General features: G+C 43.8%; 1 protein-coding gene across 2 annotated transcripts in view; it reads left to right on the forward strand.

Moving 5' to 3' along the window:
• The first annotated feature begins 556 nt into the window (after nucleotides 1-556).
• The window catches only part of LOC108918467 (retinoic acid receptor gamma-A-like), a 45,365-nt gene continuing 21,245 nt past the window's right edge, over nucleotides 557-24,676 (forward strand). The window contains exons 1-2 of one of the 2 annotated variants that reach the window (XM_018725739.2): nucleotides 557-663; nucleotides 11,037-11,463. In XM_018725739.2, the coding sequence (XP_018581255.1) occupies nucleotides 11,295-11,463 (169 nt within the window). In that variant the 5' untranslated portion in view covers nucleotides 557-663; nucleotides 11,037-11,294. Of the gene's footprint in view, nucleotides 664-698; nucleotides 889-11,036; nucleotides 11,464-24,676 lie in introns of those variants that run through there. The other variant, XM_018725740.2, reaches the window with a different exon arrangement.

A 24,676-nucleotide genomic window follows, 5' to 3' on the forward strand; every position in this document is an offset into this window, starting at 1 on the left:
CGCCCTGTGTTGCTGGGTGGGCTCCGCGACCCCATATGGGACAAGCGGTTCAGAAAATGTGTGTGTGTGTGTGTGTGTGTGTGTGTGTGAGAGAAAGAAAATGTGTTTGTCCAGGTAAGGGGATGATTCACAAATGAAAAGACTTATCATGTGCGAGTGCAGTTCTTCCCAAATTCAAAGTAACATAGGAGAAATGCAGTGAAGTTAAAGATTTATTTATAAATAGCTGCAACTGGACAGATGCAGAAAAGAGAGGGAGAGAGCAAGACTGAAGGGGATACAATATTTAAACTTTCTGGGCATTATATCTCTTCTCTGCAGTCATTTTATGGCTTATTAAAATGTTCAGTGTTTGAATTGCTGGTCGTGCGACGCTGACTGGGTTTTGAATCAAAGTACGCAATTTCTTGCGAGAGAGGGAGATGGCCAAGTGCGTGTATGAGCGTGCGAGTGCAGACAGAGCCACAGAAAGGCAGTGATATGGGGAGGGAGAGAGGGAGGGAGGGAGGGGGTGCGAGAGAGAGAGCGCAAGTGACGGAATGCCAAAGTCCATGTTCTCCCCTCGCTCTGAAAGAGACTCCAGCTGAAGAACAGGACAGAGGTTCCCTCAGCCATCTCTTGGCGCGCACATTGAGCCTGTCTGGATGGTTGACTTTGGACAGGGTGAGTGTGCCTTTCGGAAAGCTTTGTCTGAACCTGAATGTCCTGCAAGCGCCTTGTGTGTTTATGTGAGCGCTTGCAAAGGGGAGAACAAGTTATAGCACGACTGAAAAGGAGACAGGCAAAGTGGAGGATTGAGCTGGTACGAAAAGAAAACTTGAGAAACCATGGGAATGGTTGTGTGCTCGAGTTGAATCGACAGGAACCGAGACAGACAGAGGAGTGAAGGTAAAGAAGAGGCGAGAGTAGCGTCACTGTTCGTGTTCGAACCCAACCGCTAATTGTATTTTTCATTTATTTTTCTGGTGCAACATGGATTTTTTTTTTTTTTTTTTTTTTTTAAAAAAAAGTATTTGCATGTTGTCAAACAGAGATGGTGATGAAATCTCTCTGAAGTTTAGAGGTGCTTCATTTACATGACCATCCAAAGTACAGTATCCCATTGCCATTGAAATAATCTTTGATTAATCACATTTTTAATGTTGTAACTCAACCAAAATTCGAATAAGACATAGTTACAATTGCATTTTCAGTGTAAATAACAAGTCAAACATTATCACTGTAAAATATAAATATGAAGTTTATATCCATCCAATTTCAGTAACCACTTGACCTGAGCAGGGTCACAGTGAACCAGAGCCTAGTTATGTTGCTCATAAAAATATTTACAAATGAAGCAACTAAAAATAATTTCTTTCTTTGCAGCAGTGTGATTTTCTACAAATATACGTCCAAGAATGTACTTGTAAGAGAGAGAGAGAGCGACGGCGACACTTTGTATTTTAGCTCGTAAAGTAGGTGTCAGTATCTATTTGAATGTATGTGTGAGAAAGTTAGTCAGCCATGACCTGTGGAGATAAATATGATACTGCAATTTGGGACTGCCATGAGAAGCTATTTAATGTCATCGTCCGATCGTTATTTCAGGAGCAAATTAAATATTTACTGTAACACTAAGTTAGATTTCAGACTGACATTTTAATCACTGCTGTTTGTGTTCTAATAGGATGTGTTTGTGAATGCGTCGTAAACAGCCTTCGCTTGTTGCAGCAGCGGGCGACGCAAGAGGCATGGCAGAACACTGCAACAGTGATGTCTGAATGTCATGGAGAAAATAATAAGATCGTATATTCCTGGTGGCATGGTGGCACAGCGAGTGGTGCTGTTGTCTCGCGGTGCCCGGGTGGTGTCAGAAGATGCGGGTTCGATCGCTGCTCGTTCTCTGGGGAGTTTCCTTCTGTTTGTGCGGTTTTCCTCCCAAAGACATGCTTTCGAGTCAATTGAGGACTCTAAATTACCTCATTTGTGTCAAAAAGAAGAGAGAGTTTCGCCGGTGTATTAATGAGTTATTCACTGTAAGTAGTGTACTCTAGTTAATCGAACAGTGTAAGTCATCATGTGGGGAAGAGGCATGGGCTGGCATTACTACCAAGTGTTTGCTGGAACTTGCTTTGGAGCAAAGTGTCTGCTAAATGAATAAATGTACTTTGTTAGCAAAAAATATTTCATCTAGTAAACTGGACCTCTGAATTCCACCTCAAAATAACATAAGAGTCACAAAGTCAATTAAGAACCTGCGTTTTCTCTTAGGGATAGAGAGACTTATTTGATAAATTAGACGTGCATGGAGGGGGGGAGGTGTGGTAGTGTAGTGTAGTGTAGTAGTGCAATGGATGTGCCCAAGTTCTGGTATGTGGTGAGTCTGAGGTTCAAGTCCTGCTTGGGGTGCATTGTGATGGACTGGTGTCCCATCCTGGGTGTGTCCTCCCACCCTTCAGCCTCGTGCCCTGTGTTGCCAGGTTAGGCTCCGGTTTTCCGCAATCCCTGCTTGGGACAAGTGGTTTCAGACAGTGTGTGATGTGCGTGTTGTGTAATTGGACTTCGGCACACTCTGCCCCTTCCATTCTGTACCTGGCAACAATTTTTCCTCAGTCACGAAACCGCATTTCTTTGAAAGGGGGCACATGGTGTTGGGCCCAGGGGGTTAAGCATTACAAGGTCATTAGAACTTTAAGGGCACGAGTGCTGCTGGGGGGGTTATTAGTGTGCCTGGCCACTACCGCAGCCTCTTCACAAATCTATTCCAGATTTATTTTCCTAATACCTAATGGAATGTTAGTCAGCACATCCAGAAATGGTCTTGGCTAAAGAAGCAAAGAAGAGAGTCCACAAACAGAACGCGAACTACAGGGCAAAAGCCTGAGCTTGCCAAACATCAAAATAACCACAGAAATCGAGAAAAAGTGAAGATGCAATGACAGAGGCTGAATCCTTCATTTCATTTTAAGAAAAGGAAAGAAAAACAAGCTGCACTGCACCACATTGGAACTGCTTGGTTGTTGACGGGTCACAACACTGAATTATTTGTGTGTACTAGGAAGTCAACATGGGGAGTGTCAAAATGTACACATTTTGGTACTTGCAGCTACTGGACTTATGTGTGTCTCAGTGTCTCTTTCTCCATCACTTCTGGCTTGCAGCTCTGAGTTTCCTGATTGAAAGACAACATTTATGTATCCCTTTCACATTGTACCTTGTATTTGGCAATGCTATATATTCTGTCTGGGAATCTTGTTTATGTATAGAGAAGTACGTAATGTCTGTGTGTGTGTGTGTGTGTTACGATTGTGCGAATGTTACGAAATAAATATGGAAGCTGGCACGTTATATATTAACCACACTTTAAATTCGTCAGTATTTTCTTTACCATTATGCTTATTTTGCCTCCCACCATTGTTTTCAGAAAGACTGTCTTGGGACAAGAAACCTTTATGTAACTTGCATTTTTCCATTACAATAAATAATTTCCCTTTCCTGTTGCTTTTGCTGGGCACCAAGGCCTTTGATGAAGAAAGATCCGGATACAGTACATTTCCTGATGTGATTTACTCCACCTGACTGCCTGCCGTTGGTCACCAGTTCCTGATAAATGTCACTAGTTTTGATACATGGTCCTACATATACTTTATGGTAGAGTAGCATGCTTGTGAGACAACCACACTTTCATGCACTAGTTGTTCACTCTTCCTTCCCTCCACGGATGTTCTTCAAGAGACAGGCTTGGCCTGGCACCATATCTTGCCTACCCCTCACTCACTGACCTTCTCGTCTGTCACCAGCCTGCTTTTTTCACAATCCTTCCAGCCACCTCTACCTGTCTGCTTCAACAGTGCCTGTCTCTTTCTGCTCTTGTTCCCTGGCGAACATCTTCAGCATGATTCATTTTTCATGTGCTAGTGTCATGACTCTCGCAGAAGGCATTGAGGGCAATGAGCGGCCCCTCCCTATGCAGGCAGGGTTGGTGCGTTATGGTGCTAGATTTTTTTACACTTATAGCAACTTTTTATTTAATAAAATTTGCTATATGCAGTTTAAACCTAGAGGAATGATTTTCATCATCAGAAAAACTAATCAGTGCATTGTAGTGAGGGCCCTGTAGCATAAAATGCCAAATAGAGAATTTCTGCCTTTTTTGACACAGCAAAATACACAGGTAATACATTAATACAAACACAATGAAAAAGTGTACTAAAGCTATACTTTTTCTTCTTATTATTAATATTACAATCATCAACATCACAATGAGGTTTACATTTACGCTATGCCCATTCCACTGACAAGATTTGATTTACAAGGTTTTAATTTCTACAGGCCAGTTAGAATCATCAGTTAACCCGGAACACGTGTCTTCTGACTATCGGAGGATATCCATGGAAACATGGAGAGATGCGGGGGGGGGGGGTTTATTCCCGGAGGGGTATTTACATGTAAATTTATTTGTATACGAAATAATTGTTTATTCAGACAGCTGGTAGTGTAGTGGTTAGAGCTTCTGCCTTTGCATCCAAAGGTTGCAGGTTCACTCCCTACCTCTGGCTGTGGTTCCCTTGAATAAGGTACTTACCCTAAATCGTGCTGGTGAAATGGGTAAATAATTGTAACCTTAACACTGTAAGTTGCTTTGGAGAAAAGTGTCAGATAAATGTAAATACTGTATTGGGTTTATTTTGTATAAGTGATTGCAATGTATTTTATACACATGTAAAATATTACATGTTTTATTAATATTTGTGTAATCAAATTTATTGAAGCTTTTTTGAAAGGGATAGACTGATTTTTTTGGCTTCATGTGCAGTGTTGGCACCACAGCAATGTAACACACACACACACACACACACTACAGGCAATTTAGAGTTACCAATCCACCTATGTCTTTGTGAAGGTCAGAAAAACAAAAACTTTTCCCATTAAAATGAATGATAATTACACCCTGAAGTTATGTTACTTCGTGTTTGGAGTGGTTTCTCAAGAATGCATGACCCCCATTAAGCAGGGGAAAGACAGCATATACTTTTTTCTTTTTCATTTTACTTTCTTATTTTTCATTTCACATTTTTTACCAGTTACTGTTTCGACTAACATGTTCCCCCACAGCAGGCCATTTAAATGCATTAACTATTAATGTGCTGTGTTTAACTGAACTTGCTCTCATACATTTATTTTAAATAGTAAAATAAGAAAGTTATTTATTTATCAACATTTAGGCCTGAGTAAAGTCCTCTTCAGTCCTCCCCCATGAAAATGTGCAACGTGTTCCAAGTACCTACCTTCTCACCAAGGCTGGTCACATCTAGTACTTTATATTTCAGCCACCTCAACGCTATAGGGCAGAAAATAAAAATAACTTAGGTGAAGGAAACTGTGATGCGACATATAAAGGGCAGAGAGGGACGAAAGCACAATGGAGGGCTGGTTGTCAAAATAACAAGTCAATAACATCTGAGACTTGAGTCCAGCCTTGCGCCGCTGGTGTCGACTCTGAGCCTCTGTGTCCGGAGCGCTCAGCATAGCGGCCCAACTTTTTTTTACTCAAAGCGTTAAAACATTCTGTTAGTTTTAATAAACAGCTATGCAAGATGTAAACTTAAAATAATGAACTGGCTAGCACCCAGGATCCCTACCACAGATTCGAAGTACCCAGTTCTATAACTTTTAAAATGTTTTAAGGCGTACTTTTTTCAAAGTCCCCAGTTCTTTTGTCGGATTTTTTGCGTTTTGCGAAGTCATTGTTTTCAGTGCGTTTGTGTGAAAGCTGATGTGTCACAAGAAAGCAGGTGTGCCAGTGTGCGTAGCTGCGGGCGGATGGCTGAGCCGCTCCGCACGGCAATACCAAGGCCCGATTGTTGTAATCTCTTAAGGCCATTAAATGCAAACTGACCTAATTTGGGGCACAAAAGAGTCCTTCAGCAAAGAATGGTAGCTTTATGAAAACGTTAGGGTTCTGGCCCATTATGAAATGTTCAGTATCTACTACCGCTGCTGTCTTTTTTTCCCCCGGGCTGCAAAGAGAAGTTATAATTTCAGAAAGTGCCGGAACAGAGACCGGGAGAGACAAACTGATTAGCCACAGATTGACTCCATGCGCTTCGTTTTGCCGCGGACTGTTGTCGGAGATTCCCCGCCGTATTTGTCATGTTTGTCATCTGGAACTGCAGCGCTTCCGTCGCATTGTTACTGACATCAAATATTCCTCAGTTTACCTGCGGTTCATTTCCAAATGTGACCCTGTAAAACATTCTTAAAGGGTTTTGCTCCCTGTTGCTTCCAACCCCTGCCTGAACAGCTCTAGTAATTTTGCCTCCGGTGTAACTTTTTAGTGGGGGTGCGGTGGCGCAGTGGGTTGGACCGCAGTCCTGCTCTTCGGTGGGTCTGGGGTTCAAGTCCCGCTTGGGGTGCCTTGCGGCGGACTGGCGTCCTGTCCTGGGTGTGTCCCCTTCCCCCTCCGGCCTTACGCCCTGTGTTGCCGGGTAGGCTCCGGTTCCCCGTGACCCCGTAAGGGACGAGCGGTTCTGAAAATGTGTGTGTGTGTGTGTGTGTGTGTGTGTGTGTGTGTGTGTGTGTGTGTAACTTTTTAAAATTCAGTTGAATCTGCAGAGATTGTGTCTATTTTCCACCTCCTGTTCCTTAACAGTTTAGATGTACAACTAAATGAAATCGCGTGGCCGCTCTCTTGAGTACTCTGTACCGGTACAAAAATAAGGGGAAAAATAGGAGTAAAGGTCAGTATGTTCAGACCCCCTAACGTTTGTCTGGAAATGGAATATGTTCTTATTAAGAGCCCAGATGGTTGGCCTGGACTGACACTCTCTGAAAGGCTTCTAAGTGTAAATGCTGTGTTTGGTTTTGTAAGCACAGTAGTAGCTGAAGTGTGTTTTCTGTTTCGCTGAAAAGGTCTTTAAAATGCTTCCCTGGAAAGACGTGGAAAGTCCCGATAGTTTCACTTGATTCCAGTTGCTTTTAATCCCTCCGAAGTGGGCCTCTTCGCCGCTTGAGTGGGGAGCTCACCCGACGGCGGGTTGAGTCAGGCCGAAGAGGGATGAGATCACCGTGCCCACGACGCCCCCCCCCCCGCCCTCTGGACCGCATCCCTGCCGAACAGGAGCGCGGGAGCGGTGCGGCAGCGGGCCCAAGCAGCCAGCTATAAAGAGCGCATTGACGCCCGAGCACATAGCGGCTTTTGTCGGTGGCTCTAGGTGCACGACCCCGAGGGGGCAGGTTGGCCGAAGTGGGCTCGACTCCCGGCTTCGTTAACAGGAAAGCAGCACCCTGCGCTGCGCCACTCATTACTTTCTTATTTTACCGCAGGAAACAAAGCCTTTTTTCTTTCTCTGCGTTCTGCCCTCCTCAGCTCTGCAAGCACACACCCTTCGAATAACACCGTTCCAGCGTGCCGCTCATCGACGGCAAATGTTTCATTTCCGAGGAGTTCAGTCACCTGAAACGTACACTTGTTATTGCTGCTGCGTTCCTCGGAAGGACGGCCAGCAAAAAGCGTCTTTCGAAAGATGTACGGCCGTGGAAACCGCACACGCGGAAACACCCGTGACAGCCACCAATCAATGCTTTTATGTTCATTAGCAGGAAAATCCTCCCTGTATACACGTATTACCCAGATTTCATTATTCAGATTATTACAAATAATAAATTACTGCTAAAGTATCAGCCAAAGTGGAGGCGCTATCTTTAAAAACTGTTGCCTGATAAGAGAGGGGGTGCAGTGGCGTGGCGTGTTGCGGCACGGTGCAGCATGGTGGGTATGACCGGGTCCTGCTCTCCGGTGGGTCTGGAGTTCGAGTCCCGCTTGGGGTGCCCTGCCATGGACCGGCATCCCGTCCGGGATGCGTACCCTCCCCCTCCAGCCTTATGCCCTGTGTTGCCGGGTTAGGCTTCGGTTGGCCGCAACCCTGCTTGGGACAAGAGGTTTCAGACAATGTGTGTGTGCCTGATGAGAATGTCATGAAATATAAAAGCATAGTGGTAAGAGCTGCTACCTTTGGATCCAAAGGTTCCAGGTTTGAATTCCACCCCCAGCTGTAGTGCTCTTCAGCAGGTTACTTACCTTAAATTGCTTCACTGAAAGTCACTCAGCTCTATAAATAGGTAAATCATTGTAAGTCGCTTAGGAGAAAAGGATCAGCTAAACGAATAAATGTGAATATAAAATCCAACCCAGAGAATGTTTTCCTCTGTATTCGGTAAACTACAAAAGTAAAACAAATCACTAGTTTACAATTCTTCATTCACCCATTTCCAAAATTATTTCAAGCTGTTTTTTTTTTTTTTTTTTAGACCAAACACCTGGTGTTTCCAAGAACCATTTGCAGCAAAGGTTTCACGACCTTTCGGTATTTTAGCAGGGAAGCAGCAGCGCGGTGCAGCATCGAGGCAGGATGTAAACAGAAAAGGCTCTGTTCCGAAGCAGATCCGATCGTTTGAGCCTTTATGCGAGTCAGTAGCCGCGGGATAATTGAGACGAAGTGCTGCCTCATTAGCCCCGTAAGTGTGAACGTTTGCAGTTATACATGTGCAACCGCGTGTTCGATGCGCCCGTTTAATGATGGGATCTGGACATTACCGTAATGATATCGCAATACGTCACATTTCTCTTTTGTGGGACCTTTAAGTGAATCGTGAAAGTAATTTTAATCTGTTGAGATTCAGAAAGTGTTGAGCCACGTGGAGGCCAGTCAAATAGTTGGTAAAATGTCCCTCTCTGTGTCCTTAATGAAAGAGTATTCCCGTGTTCTTTACTTCCTCACTTCACCAGTTATCTGTCCCTGATGTTACGGCGAATGCGGCCCGTGGCCGGCCGTCTGCCTGGGGGCTGTGCCCAGTGTTAACTGTCCTGACGTCCAGTGGGTCCAGTAACGCTAACCTCATTCGTCAGGCTGCAGCGAGTCGATTTGCTTCAAGATAAGGAGGGAACAGCGGCAGAGAAAGTGAACCGCGAACTACATTTCGCATTTGCCTAACAAATGGCCACGTCCGTGACGACTGCCTAAGCTGAACGCTGCAGAGCTCTGTTTTTCAAATCGGGATCAATTGAACTACAGCCCTTTACTTTAACTCTGTGACAGCAGCATCGCACCTTCTATGCTGGCAAACAAAGCCATGTTTTGGAAACCAGGCAGGGGTTCTTCGACTCTGGTCTAGTTTGCGGCCGGGAGCACAGAACCGCGCTGCTTGTTTCTTGCGCCGTGGTTCAAATGGCCGGGGGGAAAAGCTGAGTGACCGTGGTGGGAGATCAAAGAGGAGTGACCTTTTAAAGTTGGAAGGCCGGCGTTGCTGCTCAGCCCGCTCAGAGACAGGAAGCGCCCCGGCAGAGGAGGCGTGGTGCCACAGACGGTGGGGCGGGATGCACGGAGCCGTGGGGATGGGATCCTAAAGATGTCCTAAGACATCTGGACTGGAGCGGTAAGAAAAAAAAACCCAATCTGGGAAATAGACAAAGGAATACATTGAGCGAAGAGCACAATGGGAAAAAAACAATGCAAAAAAAGAAATAATGAAAAACATATCTGTGGCGCGAACGGTAGGGTAGGTGAGAGGTAGGGAAACGTCAGGCCGCATGCGAGCGAGATGAGAGAACGGGAAACGGAAGGAGCTGCGGAGAGTGCGAGAGCGAGGAAGGCGGCGCGGCTGGCACCGCGAGAACTATGGCAATAGTCGTGATGGCGGAGAAAGGAGAGGGTGGGTGCCTGCTGGTGCCTGCCTCTCCTTCCTGAAACGTGGCCACCCCAGCACGCACATGTGGAACAGTTTACTGTAATGGAACTCCAAATTAGTGGTGGCTCGAAGCGGCCCGCAGCAGCAGGGTGTAATTAACTGCCTCTGTGGAAAGAGAATGAGCGAGAATGAGGAGAGGAATGACAGAAGGGGGTAGCGTGCGTGTGCGCGCGAGTGTGTGCGAGTGTGTGCTCAAGTGTGTGCTCATGCCCACTGAGTGCCCCCCAGTGCCAGCACTCACTCACTGCACCTTCTTGCTTAGCTGTGCTCAGACTTGCAGCTCGAAATCTTTTCTTCTGGATGTCAACTGTACCGTCGGCATGGGATCTGCCCCCGCCCCCCCCCCCCCCCCCCCCGTGATTTAGAACGCCAAGGTTAGTCAAAGTGTTGAAAATTCTATTTACCGCACTTAGAAACGGCATTTGGTCTCAGCTTCTCGTACTCTGAAACAACCAAGGACCGTTTCCAGATTGCCTATTTTAGCACATCGGGCCAAGACTTTATGAAGTCACTCATAGGAAATATACCAGTGATGCAATATAAATTATTGATAGGCTATTGGGAAAACAGAAGAAATTATTTTTGGGAACTGCAGCCGTTAGAAACAAAACCTTACCGTCAGACTTCTTCTTAACGTCAGACCAAAAAAGTTCGAGAGGTTTCGCTTAGTTGCTTTTGTTTTCCCGGATAATTTAGACATACATTACATGACCTGAAAAGGGCAAGAGGATGGAGTCAGTTAAATGAGTGACCCGGGGGCTGTCTCTCTGCAGCGATTGAACCCGTGTCTATGCCTCAGGTCCCAAGGCAGGCGGGAAAGGGGCTGGCCGCCACGTCAGACTGGCAACGGGAACAGAGGAGTTCTTTATAGTGCTGTTCTGGTGATTTAAATCATATGGCATAACCGAGAATCACAGCACAGTCTGGAAAACGTTCAAAACCTCTGGAACAAGAACCCCCCTCTCTTTCTGTCTCTCGGTCTTTCTCTCCTTCTCCTGTCTTTCTATGGTCCTTTTTTATATTCACTGTTTTATTCCTAGTTGTTACTGACACCAGCCCAATTTATCATCTCCTTGTGTTTATTTTTCTTTTTGTCTCATTCTGTAAATCATTCGGTATTAAGAAGAAGAATAACTTACTCTTTCAGAACATATTGTCCCATGATCCATGGGAAAATCAGTTACTAGTACTTATTTTAATTATATTAGCAGAGTTGAATAAAACATACGTTTATAAAGTTATCTAATCAGCTTACATGTCTAATCTAATTTTAATGGATTTCTTTCTTCTTCTTCCCTTTCTTCCCCAAGGTCCCTGTTTTAAATATCTAGGGCTGAGGTTCCATCGGGCCTGTCCTCCTCCGCCCCAGCCACACCCTGGTCCTCAGTTGACTGAAAGGAAAGTGCTGGGTCATCTGCCTCAGTTCCAAACTTAGAGACTGCTCGTCAGAGCAAGAGCGAAAGAGTCCAGACTGTCCCCATTTAGAGGCACTAACGGAGAGTTCCTTCCACTTGCAGCTTTCTGTTGGGTTCAACATCTGGCCTACAAGCCCGTACATATTTAGAGCGATGGCAACAAACCGAGAGCGGCAGGTGGGTCACATGACCAGTTTCCCACCTGCTGTCTACCCCTTTGCGTTTAATTCAGTCCGAAGCCACTCTCCGTTTGACCTACTGGCCAACAACAGCCTCTTTGGAAGATTTGGGACAGACCTTCCAAAGGAAATGGCAGCACTATGTGAGTATCCTTTCTCAACTTTTTTTCTTGCGCTTCTCTGTCCGTCTTTGTCTTGTAGCGGAGGCTGCCGGAAGGAGGACGTTTAAGGAGAACGTTGTGAATATACGAAATGAATATGTCTTTTTAAAAATAAACAATCAAATCATATCACTGCAGACCACACTTGAATGAAATGTCAACAATAGCACCTTCTGCAAATTTTAATGTAACCATTGGGGGCTTCTGGTTCCGCTTCTAATGTAGCTGTTTTTTTAAATTTCATTTCTATTAACATTTATGTCAGAAGCTGTTTGTGCAGTTACAGAAAGTGTTACTGACAAGACTGAATCTTTTTTTAACACACTTAACTTCAGTACATTTTGACACATTTCTCCAAAGCAACTTACAGTGTTCAGCCATTTCCAATTATTTACCCATCAGGGTAATTTTACTGGAGCAATTTAGGATAGGTACCTTGCTCAAGGCTACTACAGCTGGGATTCAAACATGCAACCTCCCGATCCACAGGCAGCAATTCTAACTACTAGGCTACCAAGGGCCATAAAACTTACAGCAGGAACTGATATTATTATAGGAGCTTAGATGATCAACTCTGAGGTGGTTAACATGATAATATTTTTACAGATTCCAGCTATTCAGATTCAACCATTAATAGTTTTATTGTAGTTAAAAAGTTTTGTATATACTGTTGATATTTGTCTACTTGTTTTTTTTTTATCTTACTGGTACAGCAGTGCTTGAAGGGAGAAGAAGACGTTGTTAGTAGACGCAGGTACAATTATCCAGCCAGCAACTGATTTATTGTAAGAAGTCACTAGCATCACTGATATCCTGCTAAAATGTCTTAATTCATTGCAAAGTCTTGATCCAACACTAACAAACCAACCTGAAATTCTCTTGAATATGAAAACGATAACATCAAAAACTATAATGACAGATGGAAACTAGTAGATATATGCCTTGTTTTAAGGAGTGCACTACATTTTATTCAAAATATACTACGATTTTGACCTCTGCCGTGAGGGTGCACTTCCGTTTGCCGTTGAGCGTGCAAGGTGGTGTGCGCTGACTCTTAGAGATGTTCTGTCGTCATCAGGATGTATGATAGAAAATATATAGTCTTCTGTGACATTAAGTGAAGAGAATCTGCAGTATTTTAAGAGGTCAGTGTGCTGGCAGTGGGCATGTAAATCTGATGTCTCTCTTCAGACAGTGAAGCACCAACATCATCTTTTCACATCATTTCACGAGTTGTAACTTATGGCGAATGGCATTAAAATGCTAAAAACAGAAGAGATAAAAAGAGCATGCTGAAATGTCTTCTGAGCAGGGCAGAGAAGCAGCTCTCGCAGCAGACCACAAAGACAGAGAGAGGCATGAAGGTGAAATGTGCACAACTTCAGAGAAACACATGCACTCATCAGTAAAACCAACTCACAAAATCCATACTAAACGGAAACGGCAGTCTAAATGAATGTACTGCGTGTGAGTGAGCAAGTGTTTGCTTGTTATCGAGCGCATGGTATCGATTCAGTCCTGATGTTCGCCGTTCACTGTTTTATCCCTAAGCACCCACGAGCAACCCTACACTGCTTGCTCGGAAAGTAGACACTAGATGCTGCATGTATCTTTATGATATATTTCCCTTGGGATTTTCGTTTAGGCTATGAACCACATTTGCATTTTTTCTCCCGTCTTCCCAACATATTTTTATATCTCTGATGCCACTGTTGGCCTGAGCCCCAGAACTTGACCATTTCTGAGCAAACTTCTGATATGAGCTTAGTATGAAAACAAGTGAGCGCGCTTCTCACAAACCTCTGGTAAGCAAACTTAACACCTCCTTCCATGTATTCCCTTCCATGTGAGCTGGAATGCTAAAGCAGAGATGATACTGCTCAGGCAAAGTGTCCCTAACCAGCTGAACCCAGATCTGTACTGTAGGGCATCACACTCTCACTCCTGGGGGATTCTCTGGAATGTCGTTTTACTGTCTGAGCAGCGGAGAACTCGCAACACTGCTCAGCCTCATGCTTCACTGACCTCCGCAGTGAGTAGCGCAGAGATGCAACTGACAGAGTCGAGGAGTCGCACATGCGTGCTACTTTATACTGCAGCAATCTGAGGATGAGGTGGAAGAAGAGGTATGAAAAAGGCTGAACTCTCTGTCCGCCGAGCCCCTCGTTTCATTGCAAGTTTTCCCAGCTACCCCTCAAACTGTCAGTCTGTGCTTCTTTTGCCAGGTGTTCCTCTGGTCGAAACTTGTCTGTATGTAGTGCCAACATTTCAGGTGTCAATCCTGGCAGCTGAGAGCCCTGGAGGTGAGTTAGTGGTGCAATAGAACAGTGGTGAACATATCCTGCCTTGTAGACTGGCAGAGATACACAAATACACACACGGACCCTCTCACGCATGCATGCAAACAGTTATACATACAGATGAATATATGCAAAAGTCATATATGCACAGACGTGAATATAAAAATCAAAATTAAACATACACACAAGCAACTAAATAGTCCTCAGGTACATACAGATACAGACACAGGTACGAGCGTACATACCGAGTGGTAATGAAGTGCAGGAAAACCAGATGGGGGAGGACTAGGACTGAGGTGCAGAGCAGCTGTGGTTCCAACAGAAAAAAGGCTTTAATTGCATTAAAGAGCCCTCATGAGGACATAGGCTTTTTCAAGAGGGTAAACAAAAACACAAACATCACAATATACAAACATAATAGTGCAATTCCAGGCACCTTGTCTGCATCAACAGAAACACCAGCCTAATGTAGTCCCACACTTCTGTTTCTTCCCAGCCTCCAAGTCAGAGAGACACACACACACACACTGTCAGAACCACTTGTCCCCTACAGGGTCATAGGGAGCCAGAGCCCAACTCAGCAACTCAGGGTATAAGGCTGGACGGGACACACCCAGGACAGGACGCCAGTCCATCACAGGGCACCCCAAGCAGGGTTCGAACCCCAGACCCACCGGAGAGCAGGACCCAGTCCAACCCACTGTGCCACCACGTCCCCCTCTGAGTCAGGTGCACACAAAGGTGGATACATAGCCTACATGTAGATGCACACAAGGGTAGAACATGGCCATGTGTGTACACACGTGAGCACGTACTGACACGCACGGTAACCTTGCTTCTCGACAGACCCTGAAAAATGTATACGCAAACTGACGCCTCGATGGACTGTAAAGGATATTTCAAAAATATAACAAATGACGATCAGGATGTTTCAAAAGCACAGTACAAGAAATGATGGCTCTAAGGACAGGAGGTTATGACACAATAACAAAGTCCACGTGGTGACAAGTGAATTGACAAAAAAAGTAAAAAAAAAAATACACTGCTGATGAAGCGGAAGCTTTCGAATGCGATTCTTCCTTTGCATGGGTAGTGTATGGATGTGATGTGCGGGTCCTGGGACAGATGTGGGAGAAGCTCTAATAGAAGGAGATATAGAAGTTCTCATATCCTGAGTTATACCTAAGAAACTAAGTGCTTCTGGAGAGTTATGACATTTAAGGACAAGTGCTGCAGTAAGACCTGTTTACAACATGTTCTGTGGGAATAGGTGTGTGCAAAGAAAAAAAAATGCACCTTTGTCTTGAGCTGCGCTGATTTCGTGCTTGTCTGCATTGCTGAAAAAGTATGAGGGTACTGTACTGGCTGACACAGCGAATGCCATCACACAACCACATAATGTGGGCAGCACAGCAAGTAGGGCTGCTGCTTCACGGTGCCTAGGTGGTGTGAGAGGACGGAGTTTCGATCCCTGCTCAGTCTGTCTGGAGTTTGCATGTTCTCCTCATGTCTGTGTGGGTTTCCTCCAGGTGCTCTGGTTTCCTCCCACAGTCCAAAAACATGCTGTTCAGGTTCCCCCATAGTGTGTGAGTGACACAGAGAGGGTGTGTTCCACTGATGTATGGATGAGTGGCCTATTGTAAGTAGTGTATCTAGCAGTGTAAGTCACCACGGTGAATAAGGTGTGTGGGCTGGTAACACTACATAGAGTTCACTGGAAGTTGCTTTGGAGAAAAGTGTCTGATAAATAAATGTAAGTACAAGTTAGCCTTTGTATTGTTATGTCTGCTCTTTGATGAACTCCTTACTATTTCATATTTACATTACATGCGAATGAGTCCTGGTTCAGAAGACGCTACACTCAGGTGGAGAGAATGAGAGATGATCATGGCATAAGTCAACTTTTGGAACTCCTCTTATGTGCTGCTGTCTTACTGATACATATTTTGACGTCTTTGTCTAATCCTCAGCGCCGTCAGACTAAAAAAAACACATCTGCCGTTTCAAATGCTTTAGGCCGTCTGATTTATTTAGCTCAAACCCTCTTTTTATTATGGGCGGACTTGACTGCGGTGAAAGGCTGCGTAACGGACGAAGCGCAGAGAAGGCAGTCTTTAAAGTGTCGCATTCTTCCGTAGATCTGAGCTCCGTGCAAAATTGCTTTTAGCCGACAGTTGAGGTCACGCCTACATTTACCGAGGCTGCGCACAGAGAGCGACGCTGGCCGACGGGAGCCTCGTCACACAGCTGCAATGTCGATAACCTGTTCAGAAATACCTGTTCGGCACAAAAGGCAAGCAAAAGAGAGAGGATGGGGCAGGGGCAGGCAGGGAGCAGACGAACGGACTGCGGCGACAGGTATGCGGGCTATGGACGTGGCTCAAGTTCAGCTCTGCTGACACTTCGTAATCTGTGCAGGAGATGTAAATGCTTGTACCTCTTTTGTGTGCATGTGCATCTTTGTGTGTGTGTGTATATTTTCACAGAGAGAGAATGTCAGAAAGCCAGTTAGCGCTCCGGAGCTTATCTGTCATTTTCGGAGCCCTTTACGGAAATAGCCAGGAGCCCATTGTCACCGCATGGTGGACGCTTGATAACATCGGAGCCCCTTAAATACTTCTTTAGCCTCAGCAGAGGTAGCGGAGCGTGTCAGCGACACCGTGTCTGAGAATGCTCAAAATTTACGAGCCGGGCCCGTCGCTGTCACACAGAGGCATCCAGCCCTGCTGCATTGCTTCGGCTCCCGGTAAAGAGAATGCAGAAACATGCTCACCTGTTATCCACCTGGTCCGCACATCTTCTCCGGCCCCCTCGGCTCAAGGTTGTTCCTGGATAGTTAAAGCTGCTGTTCTTTTCAGTGGAAACGTATCGATCAAAGCACCGTTGGAAAAGCAGGGCAATGCATCTCAGGAAACAAATGAAGAACAGATGATTGGCCTGCAAGCCTTCTGTTGTCTTCCTCTTTTGTGTAGCCCAGAGGAAACCGACCCTGCGCACATGCTCAACGCTATTTTTTGTATGATTACTTGCACGGCTTAACAAGGTGCTTTCCATTACCAGCGGTATGTCCGAATAGTCATATGGAGTTGCGAATGGCAGGCTGTTTTCCGTAACCGATTATGTCTTTAACCAAAGGCAGCTGGAACTGGGACTGGCTTCTATAAAATGTGCGATGTCTCTCATAGCAAGAGAAATTGAACAGACTTTAACTTTATGAGATAAAGTCATAATAATCAATATTTAGGGTTCACTTCAGGTTGTCTCTATGTGATGAAAGTGAAAAAAGAATCTGTTCGTTGGTTGAAATTAACTGTATTCTGTCAATCCGCCGTATCTACACACACACAGTCTGAAATTGCTTGTCCCGAGCCTAACCCAGCAACACAGGGCGCAAGGCTGGAGGGGACACACCCAGGATGGGACGCCAGTCCATCGCAAGGCACCCCAAGCAGGACTCGAACCCCAGACCCACCACCCGGCAGGACCTGGCCAAGCCCGCTGAGCCACCACACCCCACTCTGCTGTATCTAGTTTTTAAATATTTTGGGAATCAGTATCATATTATTTTATTGAATAACTGACATTTTGCCTGCATAACTTACAGTATTTGACCCATTTTTACAGCTGGGCATCTTTAGAGGAACGGTTACAGTAGGGAAAGTTCTTAGCTCAAGGGTGTTCTAGCAATAGCAGGGAGTTGGGCTTTAACTCGAAACATTCTGGTACTTGTGTCCAAGGTGGCTTACCATGCTGATTAGTACAGGGCTAAAGTGCATACAAGGTCTCAAGATGACAAACAGAGGATGTCAGTCCAAGAAGAAATATCGTTGCAGTCACACAAACACACTGTTGTTAACTGCTTGTCCTAATGCCTGAGGGGACAAATATTTTTGTAACTACATGCTCATTCTGCTTAACCACCATGTCTCTTAATGTTGAGCTTTAATGTGTGAGGTGAGAGTTTGTTTAATAAAAATCCTACAGCTGTGATATTTTGAGAAGACTCATTTTGTTTGCTATTAGAATACATGAATTCTTAATGTGAATATAACCGTCAATATTGTTCATCACTTGTCCAAGGCAGGGTCATGGTGGTCTGGAGCCTGTCCTGGAGTCACAGGGTACTAGACTAGGCACGATACACTCTGAAAGGGGCACCAGCCTGCTGCAGGGTAGCCACACACATTCGCACACTTAGGGCAATTCAAGGTCACCAGTTAACCTAAATGCATGTCTTTGAACTGAGAAGAAAATCAAAAAAACATGCAATCAAGATGAGAGGACATGAAAAATCCCAAAAAAGAGTGAACTGGATTCTTACGTACTCCCAACCAAGTCAGGGGGTATGAGATAGCAGCACTGCCAGCTATCACATTGTGCCAGTTGTTATGCTGCAGCTAACACAAAACTAGTGTATAACTAAAGTAGCCACAATCGTTTAACTGATGAGAAAAAGCATGGAACCAATAACAAACAAACAAGGATTAACGAACTACACTGTTTCCATACTGCTTCTGCCCCACCAGTAACAAGTATAATATCTTTTGTGAGTGTTTTTTAAATTATAAGAGAATCACATCCATTTTACTTAGAATAAAAACAAAATTATATATACGATATGGTGTAAACTTTCCGTAATTTTGATGAATAATTGAACAGCTCTCATAGTGGTTAAACTCAAGAAAGCCTCCATGATTTTCGTCCTCTTTATTCCTGATGTAAAACCTTTCACAGTTTTACTATTATTCAGTTATCGTGATCTGCATTCATACTGTTGGCTGTGTTAAAATCTGAGACAAAAAAATGCTAAATTTCACACTTCAGGTTTAGTTAAATGTCCTTCAATGTTATGATTTTATGACAGTATGTGCTAGAGTATCTCAAGTATTTTTGCACTCATTTGAAATTGCAATAGTGGCAATTCTCTCCCTTTCATTAACAGAAGAGAAACTAAAAGTCGATCTATATATCTGTATATTAAAATGAACAAGCTTAAGCCAACATGTACCTTTCTTTTATAATGTAATCAAGCAAACATGAAACCATGCACTATTTAGTAAAATAAAAGACAAGAGCATCTAAACTAAAATCCTTATGAAAAATTACATTTAAACTCCATTCTATATCCTGTGTACTGCAGAAATATATAATAAATAAAATAAATGCATATAGGTACATATACGTATATACATGTATACACAGACATATATATATATATACATACATAATATGCATGTACACATTGCATTGTACAGCACACAAACAGCAGAAAAACATATTCATCGAAAAAAAGCTTAGCCACACACACACACACACACACACACACACACAGTTTGCTCATGTAGTATATTAATTACACATGAAAACACCCCCCCCCCCCCCCCCCCCCCCCCCCACATACACACATAGTTGCTATGTCAGCTCCTTAATCTCCAGAGAGTTATAAAAACTAAAATTCTGGTGGGAAGAGGTCTAAGATGGAATGGAAAAATGGAGCTTTAAAAGAATGCATGCCACAGTTCTGTGGAGAAAAAACATAACAGGAAAATAAGGCTTACTGCTATTGAAGGGACTAAGCACAAACAGCACATTGTACGTAATTATTTATTTATATAAAACTCCACATGAAGTGCTGGGCTGTGTCCAGACCTTCCGCTGGCAGTGGTTTCTTTGTGTGTGTGCATATATGCCACTGTATGTGTGTGTTTGTGTGTGAGGGATAGAGGCATAAAAAAGAACATATCAGATCCTAGCAATGGAGAACAGAGACATATTTGTGAAAATGAATTAAAGTTGAACTCTGCATTTAACGTCCAAAAAGCTTCTTACTCACTAAGCAAGAATTTCCCTGCCATCAGGAAAAGCCAGAGGGCTGCATGGGCTCTCAAGTGAGACGGTGAAATGCTGGAGCTGTGTTCAAAGCATTCAGTGTGGTTCTTCATTGTGGCTTCTTTTCCAAAATTTGCTATGAAATATTGAGCTCCGTATAGGAAATGAGACAAATTCCCCCACAGTGTGTGAGTGACGCAGAGAGAGAGTGTGTGTGTTGCACTGATGTATGGATGAGTGACCCATTAAGTAGTGTATTTAGCAGTGTAAGTCACCACGGTGAATAAGGTGTGTGGGCTCATAACACCACATAGAGTTCATTGAGATTCGCTTTGAAGAAAACCGTCCGCTAAATAAATAAAGGTAAATGTAATGTAAATTAGGGTCCGGCAATAACCGAGGAACTGAAGATTGCATAAAAATTAATCTAGACGAGGCGTTACTTTGTATTTCCAGCACAAGGTTAATAGACTTCCTTCTGCAGCACGGTCTCAAACTGGATTTCTTCCAAAGCACAGAATGACAGGTTGTATGTATGTAATTCACATGCTTGTGGTGAAATACATCAGTCAAACTACATTTGATTTAGTCTCATCCTCTGCCAGAAGTCTCCATTTCTGAAATAGGCAAGCAGGTAAAGTATATGATACCATAAAATCATTGCAGACAGACCAGAAAGACTAAATCTAAATCTGGAAACAGTATAACTATGAATCCACCTGAAATATTTACGTTCCAATTCCTATAATTACACTTCCATTTTAAAATAATAGAAGAAAATACACTATATAAATAAAATACACAATATAGTTTGCAGTGGGGGGGTGCAGTGGTGCGGTGGGTTTGGCTGGGTCCTGCTCTCTGGTGGGTCTGGGATTCGAGTCCCGCTTGGGGTACCTTGTGATGGACTGATGTCCCGTCCTGAGTGTGTCCCCTCCCCCTCCAGCCTTATGCTCTGTGTTTCCGGGTTAGGCCCCGTATAGGACAAGCGGTTTCGGATGATGTGTGTGTTTGCACTATTTGTGAAAAATATTCCAAAAAAAAACAAAGGAATATTTCCTCCCGATATTAACATTCCTTTCCCTTCTTTTTCACATAATATTCAAAGAAAATGTGGGGATATACGAGCCATTACTGCATATGAACTAAGAAATTAAAGTTGCCAAGCTAGAAAGAGATTAAAATAAATGCATCTTTGGTTAGTGTTAATGTTAAAAATTGTTCTTTGAATTTTTAAATTAATTTAATTTATCATTAGTTTATAAATTTGAAATCCTGGTTGTTTGTGAGAGTATGTATTTGTGTGTGTATGTGTGTGTGTGTGTGTTTATACTATTTTATTTACAGGCTATGGTTCAGCAATGTTTTCCACTGCCAGCACTAACTTTAGGTGACGTACACTGAGAGTGACACAGGTAGCCTTTCTGTGTTCTTCTCTTACCAGTAACTGCTGCACCCACACTGTCAGTCCAGGTGGTTGCTCCACTCCTAGTTTCCATCGTGACCCCATCGGACATCCACCACTACCGGTTTGCTTTCTCAACGCGGCCATACAGTTGTAATGAACAGTAAAGACATTTCATCAGGGGGCAGGAGTGTGGCAGTCATTGTGAAAGGCAGATACAGTTACGATACTGCCTGTTATTAAGTGCTGCGTCACCGGCCCGTCCTCCTCAACCCCATTTCCCTTTCTCACAGTCGTTCAATTTTAGTTTTTCAGTAGCGCTTTCAAAACAATTAGATGCAAAGGAAACAATTATTTTTAAAAAATCTGAAAAAAGCGCAACATTCCAAAATGCAATTTGTGGCGGTGATGAGATTTTCAGTTGTGGTGAAATGCTGTGTATGGGCTCCTTTGAGCAGACGGATTTAGGAAGCCACATAAAATATATGCCATAAAACTATAAAGCCATAGATAATATTTCTATGCTTGCTGCACTGCAGAACAAAGCATAAAATGTTGCAAAAGAAAAGGAACTCAAAACGAAGGTAGAAAATAGAGCGGGAAGAGCATCCGAGCAAGTGAGATTATTTACAGGACTTGATCAACCGGGACACCCCAGCCAGGCCCCTTCGCTCGTCTACTTCTGCTCGCTTGGTGGTCCCGCGCACGAAAGGCAAAGCTCAGAGGTTCTCGGTTCTGGGTCCGTTGTGGTGGAATGACCTTCCCCTGTCACTCAGAACTGTGGAAACTCTGTTTTCGAGAAGGGTCCGAAAACCCACCTTTTCCAGATCCGCTTTGCCCAAGATCTCTTCAGATCGCCTATGGTGTAACTGTTCATGCATCGTAACTCCAGAAGCATCCCCAGATACAACCTTTATTCAGCCATTACTCTTGCATTGTACTTGCTCATTTGTGTATCTTATAATATTTAATACAAAAAAGAAAAAAATTGGTGTGGGTATCGGGATTTGTCTGTGTCTTATGCACCTACTTGAACGATGAACCTCGGTGCAGCAAGTGGTAGGGAACAAACTAGGTTTGCCTGAGACTTTCATGTCTGCAGCTATGTCTCCTTCTCTCAATGTAATGCATAAATTGTACTTTTGCTGAGATGTATGTCGCTTTGGACAAAAGCGTCTGCTAAATGAATAAATGTAAATGAGAGGTGTCTTACTGTTATTGGACATTGTTGTTCTTTTACTGTCCAGATTTCATTTATGAGTCATGAAAACATCATTGTTTTTTTGGAATGCAAGTAAGGCACCTCAAAATGAAATGGAAAGGATTGTGCCGAAGACAAAGTGAGAGGCGCCTAGAGAGAATGTGAGCGCGTCAGGGTGTGCGGGAGATGGCATGTGACCACGGCAGACTGAGATAAAGAGCCTTGAACTGAGGATGTGAGGCGTTCTAGGCACGTGTGCGAGAGGAACAGGCTAATGGAACACAGAAATGGGTGTGACTTCAGACATGGGTGGACAGGGCACATATTTGGTAGTGCTGGAAAACTGGTGGCCTATGCTGGCCAAGACTGACTTCACAGTTGCTCCAAAACATGTGCTCCTCTTTGTGCTTAATAGCCTCAGTTCTCAGACAGAACCCAATTTGTAAGACACCAATTATGCTTGGAAAATTTTTCATTTGAACTGCTGCCAAGGATTTAGCTTGTGATTGTTAGCAGTTTATTGAGTTGCGTTTATTCAGCCTTTGTTTTGCTATGCCCGTTTGACATCTTATTTTTCCGGGGTTACTTAGTTATCATAAAACACAATTAATTTTCACAGAAGCTGTTGAAGCATTCACAGCAGAATTTAGTTTTCTTATTGTACGTACTCAGTAATCTCAGTCTTTTATGATTTAATGAATATATGCCTTCTCTACTGGGCACTGATGTCAAACATCAACTGGTGTATTGCATAAATGAAGCAGGCATTTGTCTGAGCCTGGAAAGTATGGACCATTCTCTAATTAAAATGATTTCTGCCATCGTTTTTACAATAAAAGCATGACGTCACTGTGGTCATTAGGTTTGTACTGATCATCAGCAGAGTGAGAAACGCTTTGTTCTGCACAGTGACAGGCCGTTAGAGGACACTGTACAGTAGGTGTTAGGGGGAAATTCACCAAACCCAACACATCATTATCACAAGCTCTTCAACACAAATGCATGTAGGTCAGTAAGGAGGCACAGTGACATGGTAGGTAGTGCCAGTGCCTCACAGTGCATGGCTGTGGTTTTGGATCTGGGGTTTGATCCTCTCTCAGTCTCTATGGAGGCGTTTGCATTTGTTCTGTGTGTTCACAATCCAAAGACATCTGCAGAAGAAGCCAATGGTAAACCTTTTCCACACCCTCCTGCACTCTGAAAATGACACAAGTGGTTGCAAAGAGATGAGTTCAGATCAGCTGTACTTACCCTACCTTATAAGTCAGCACCTTTGTACTTTTTGACTTGATGGATTTTAGCTTCGGTAGGATGGTGGCACAGTCAGTAATACTGCTGCCTCACAGTGCCTGAGATCTTCAGGCGTAAATTCGAATCCAGCTCAGTCTATATGGAGTTTGTATGTTCTGTCGGTGTGGATTTCCTCCTGTTGCTCCAGTTTCTTCCCACGGTCTAAACACGTGTAGTTCAAGTCAATTGGTGACGTTACATTAGGCCTACCTGTAGTGTGTGAATAAGTGAGTGTATGTGCATGTCGCTACCCTGTTATGAATCCAGTCTGTATCCCAGTCAGCCTTGTGCCCACATATTCCAGACCTCCACAACCCTGTCCAAGAAAAGTGGTTAAATTTCCAAGGTGCTTAGCTTGATTAGCTTAGTTTGGTTGATTGAACATCTCATTCATAACACCCCGATGGGATGCTTGACCAGATGATATCTCTCTCATCCATGCCACCAAGTCTACCCAGGAAGGTGAACTGCTAGGGCAGGTCATGTAACTGGTGGCCAAAGCCGCAGTCTCTTCTACTGTGCTAAAAACTTCCAATGTGTCCACAACAACCTTCTTTACTTGCATGGTTTCAGCCAGTCTTTTCTCAGTGGTGGCTTTAGCTCTTTTCCCTTTGTGGGAGCTTGTGACGAAGAAGTCGAATAGTCCTTGTCCTTAGAATAAGACATATCAAAATCTATAAACTGTGATTTTAAGAGGGAGAGGGAGAAAAGTTTAGAAATTGTGGGTGTTTTATACGGTCATCTTGAGAAATTTCCCTGCGACCTGCCGAATAATTCGAAACTTAAAGCACAACGGTGCAAAACAGAGGACACGAAAACACAGACATGAGTAGGGGAGTGAGATGACAGAGTGTCAGATCACAACTGAGATTGTGGGTACCTTGTTCCTGTAATGCAATGAGTCTCACAATCTCTCTCATTCAATTGATTGGCTCATTTTTCAAAGGTGGTCTCAATTTATTACGGCAGAATGAATGGTGCAGACCTACGCCGGATGTTGTAGACCAGATAAATGAAAATCCAGACCAGTTAAGAATGGTGCTCTGGTGCAAAATGAGACAATTGCAAATATCCTTCATTCTTAGGAGTCATACAAAGACTCATAGGCAGTTAACATATGCATGTCAGGTGACATTATCTTCTGTGTCTGGCAAGTGCTCATCAGAATGT

Source organism: Scleropages formosus, chromosome 22 (assembly GCF_900964775.1).
Source record: "Scleropages formosus chromosome 22, fSclFor1.1, whole genome shotgun sequence".
Lineage (NCBI taxonomy): Eukaryota > Metazoa > Chordata > Actinopteri > Osteoglossiformes > Osteoglossidae > Scleropages > Scleropages formosus.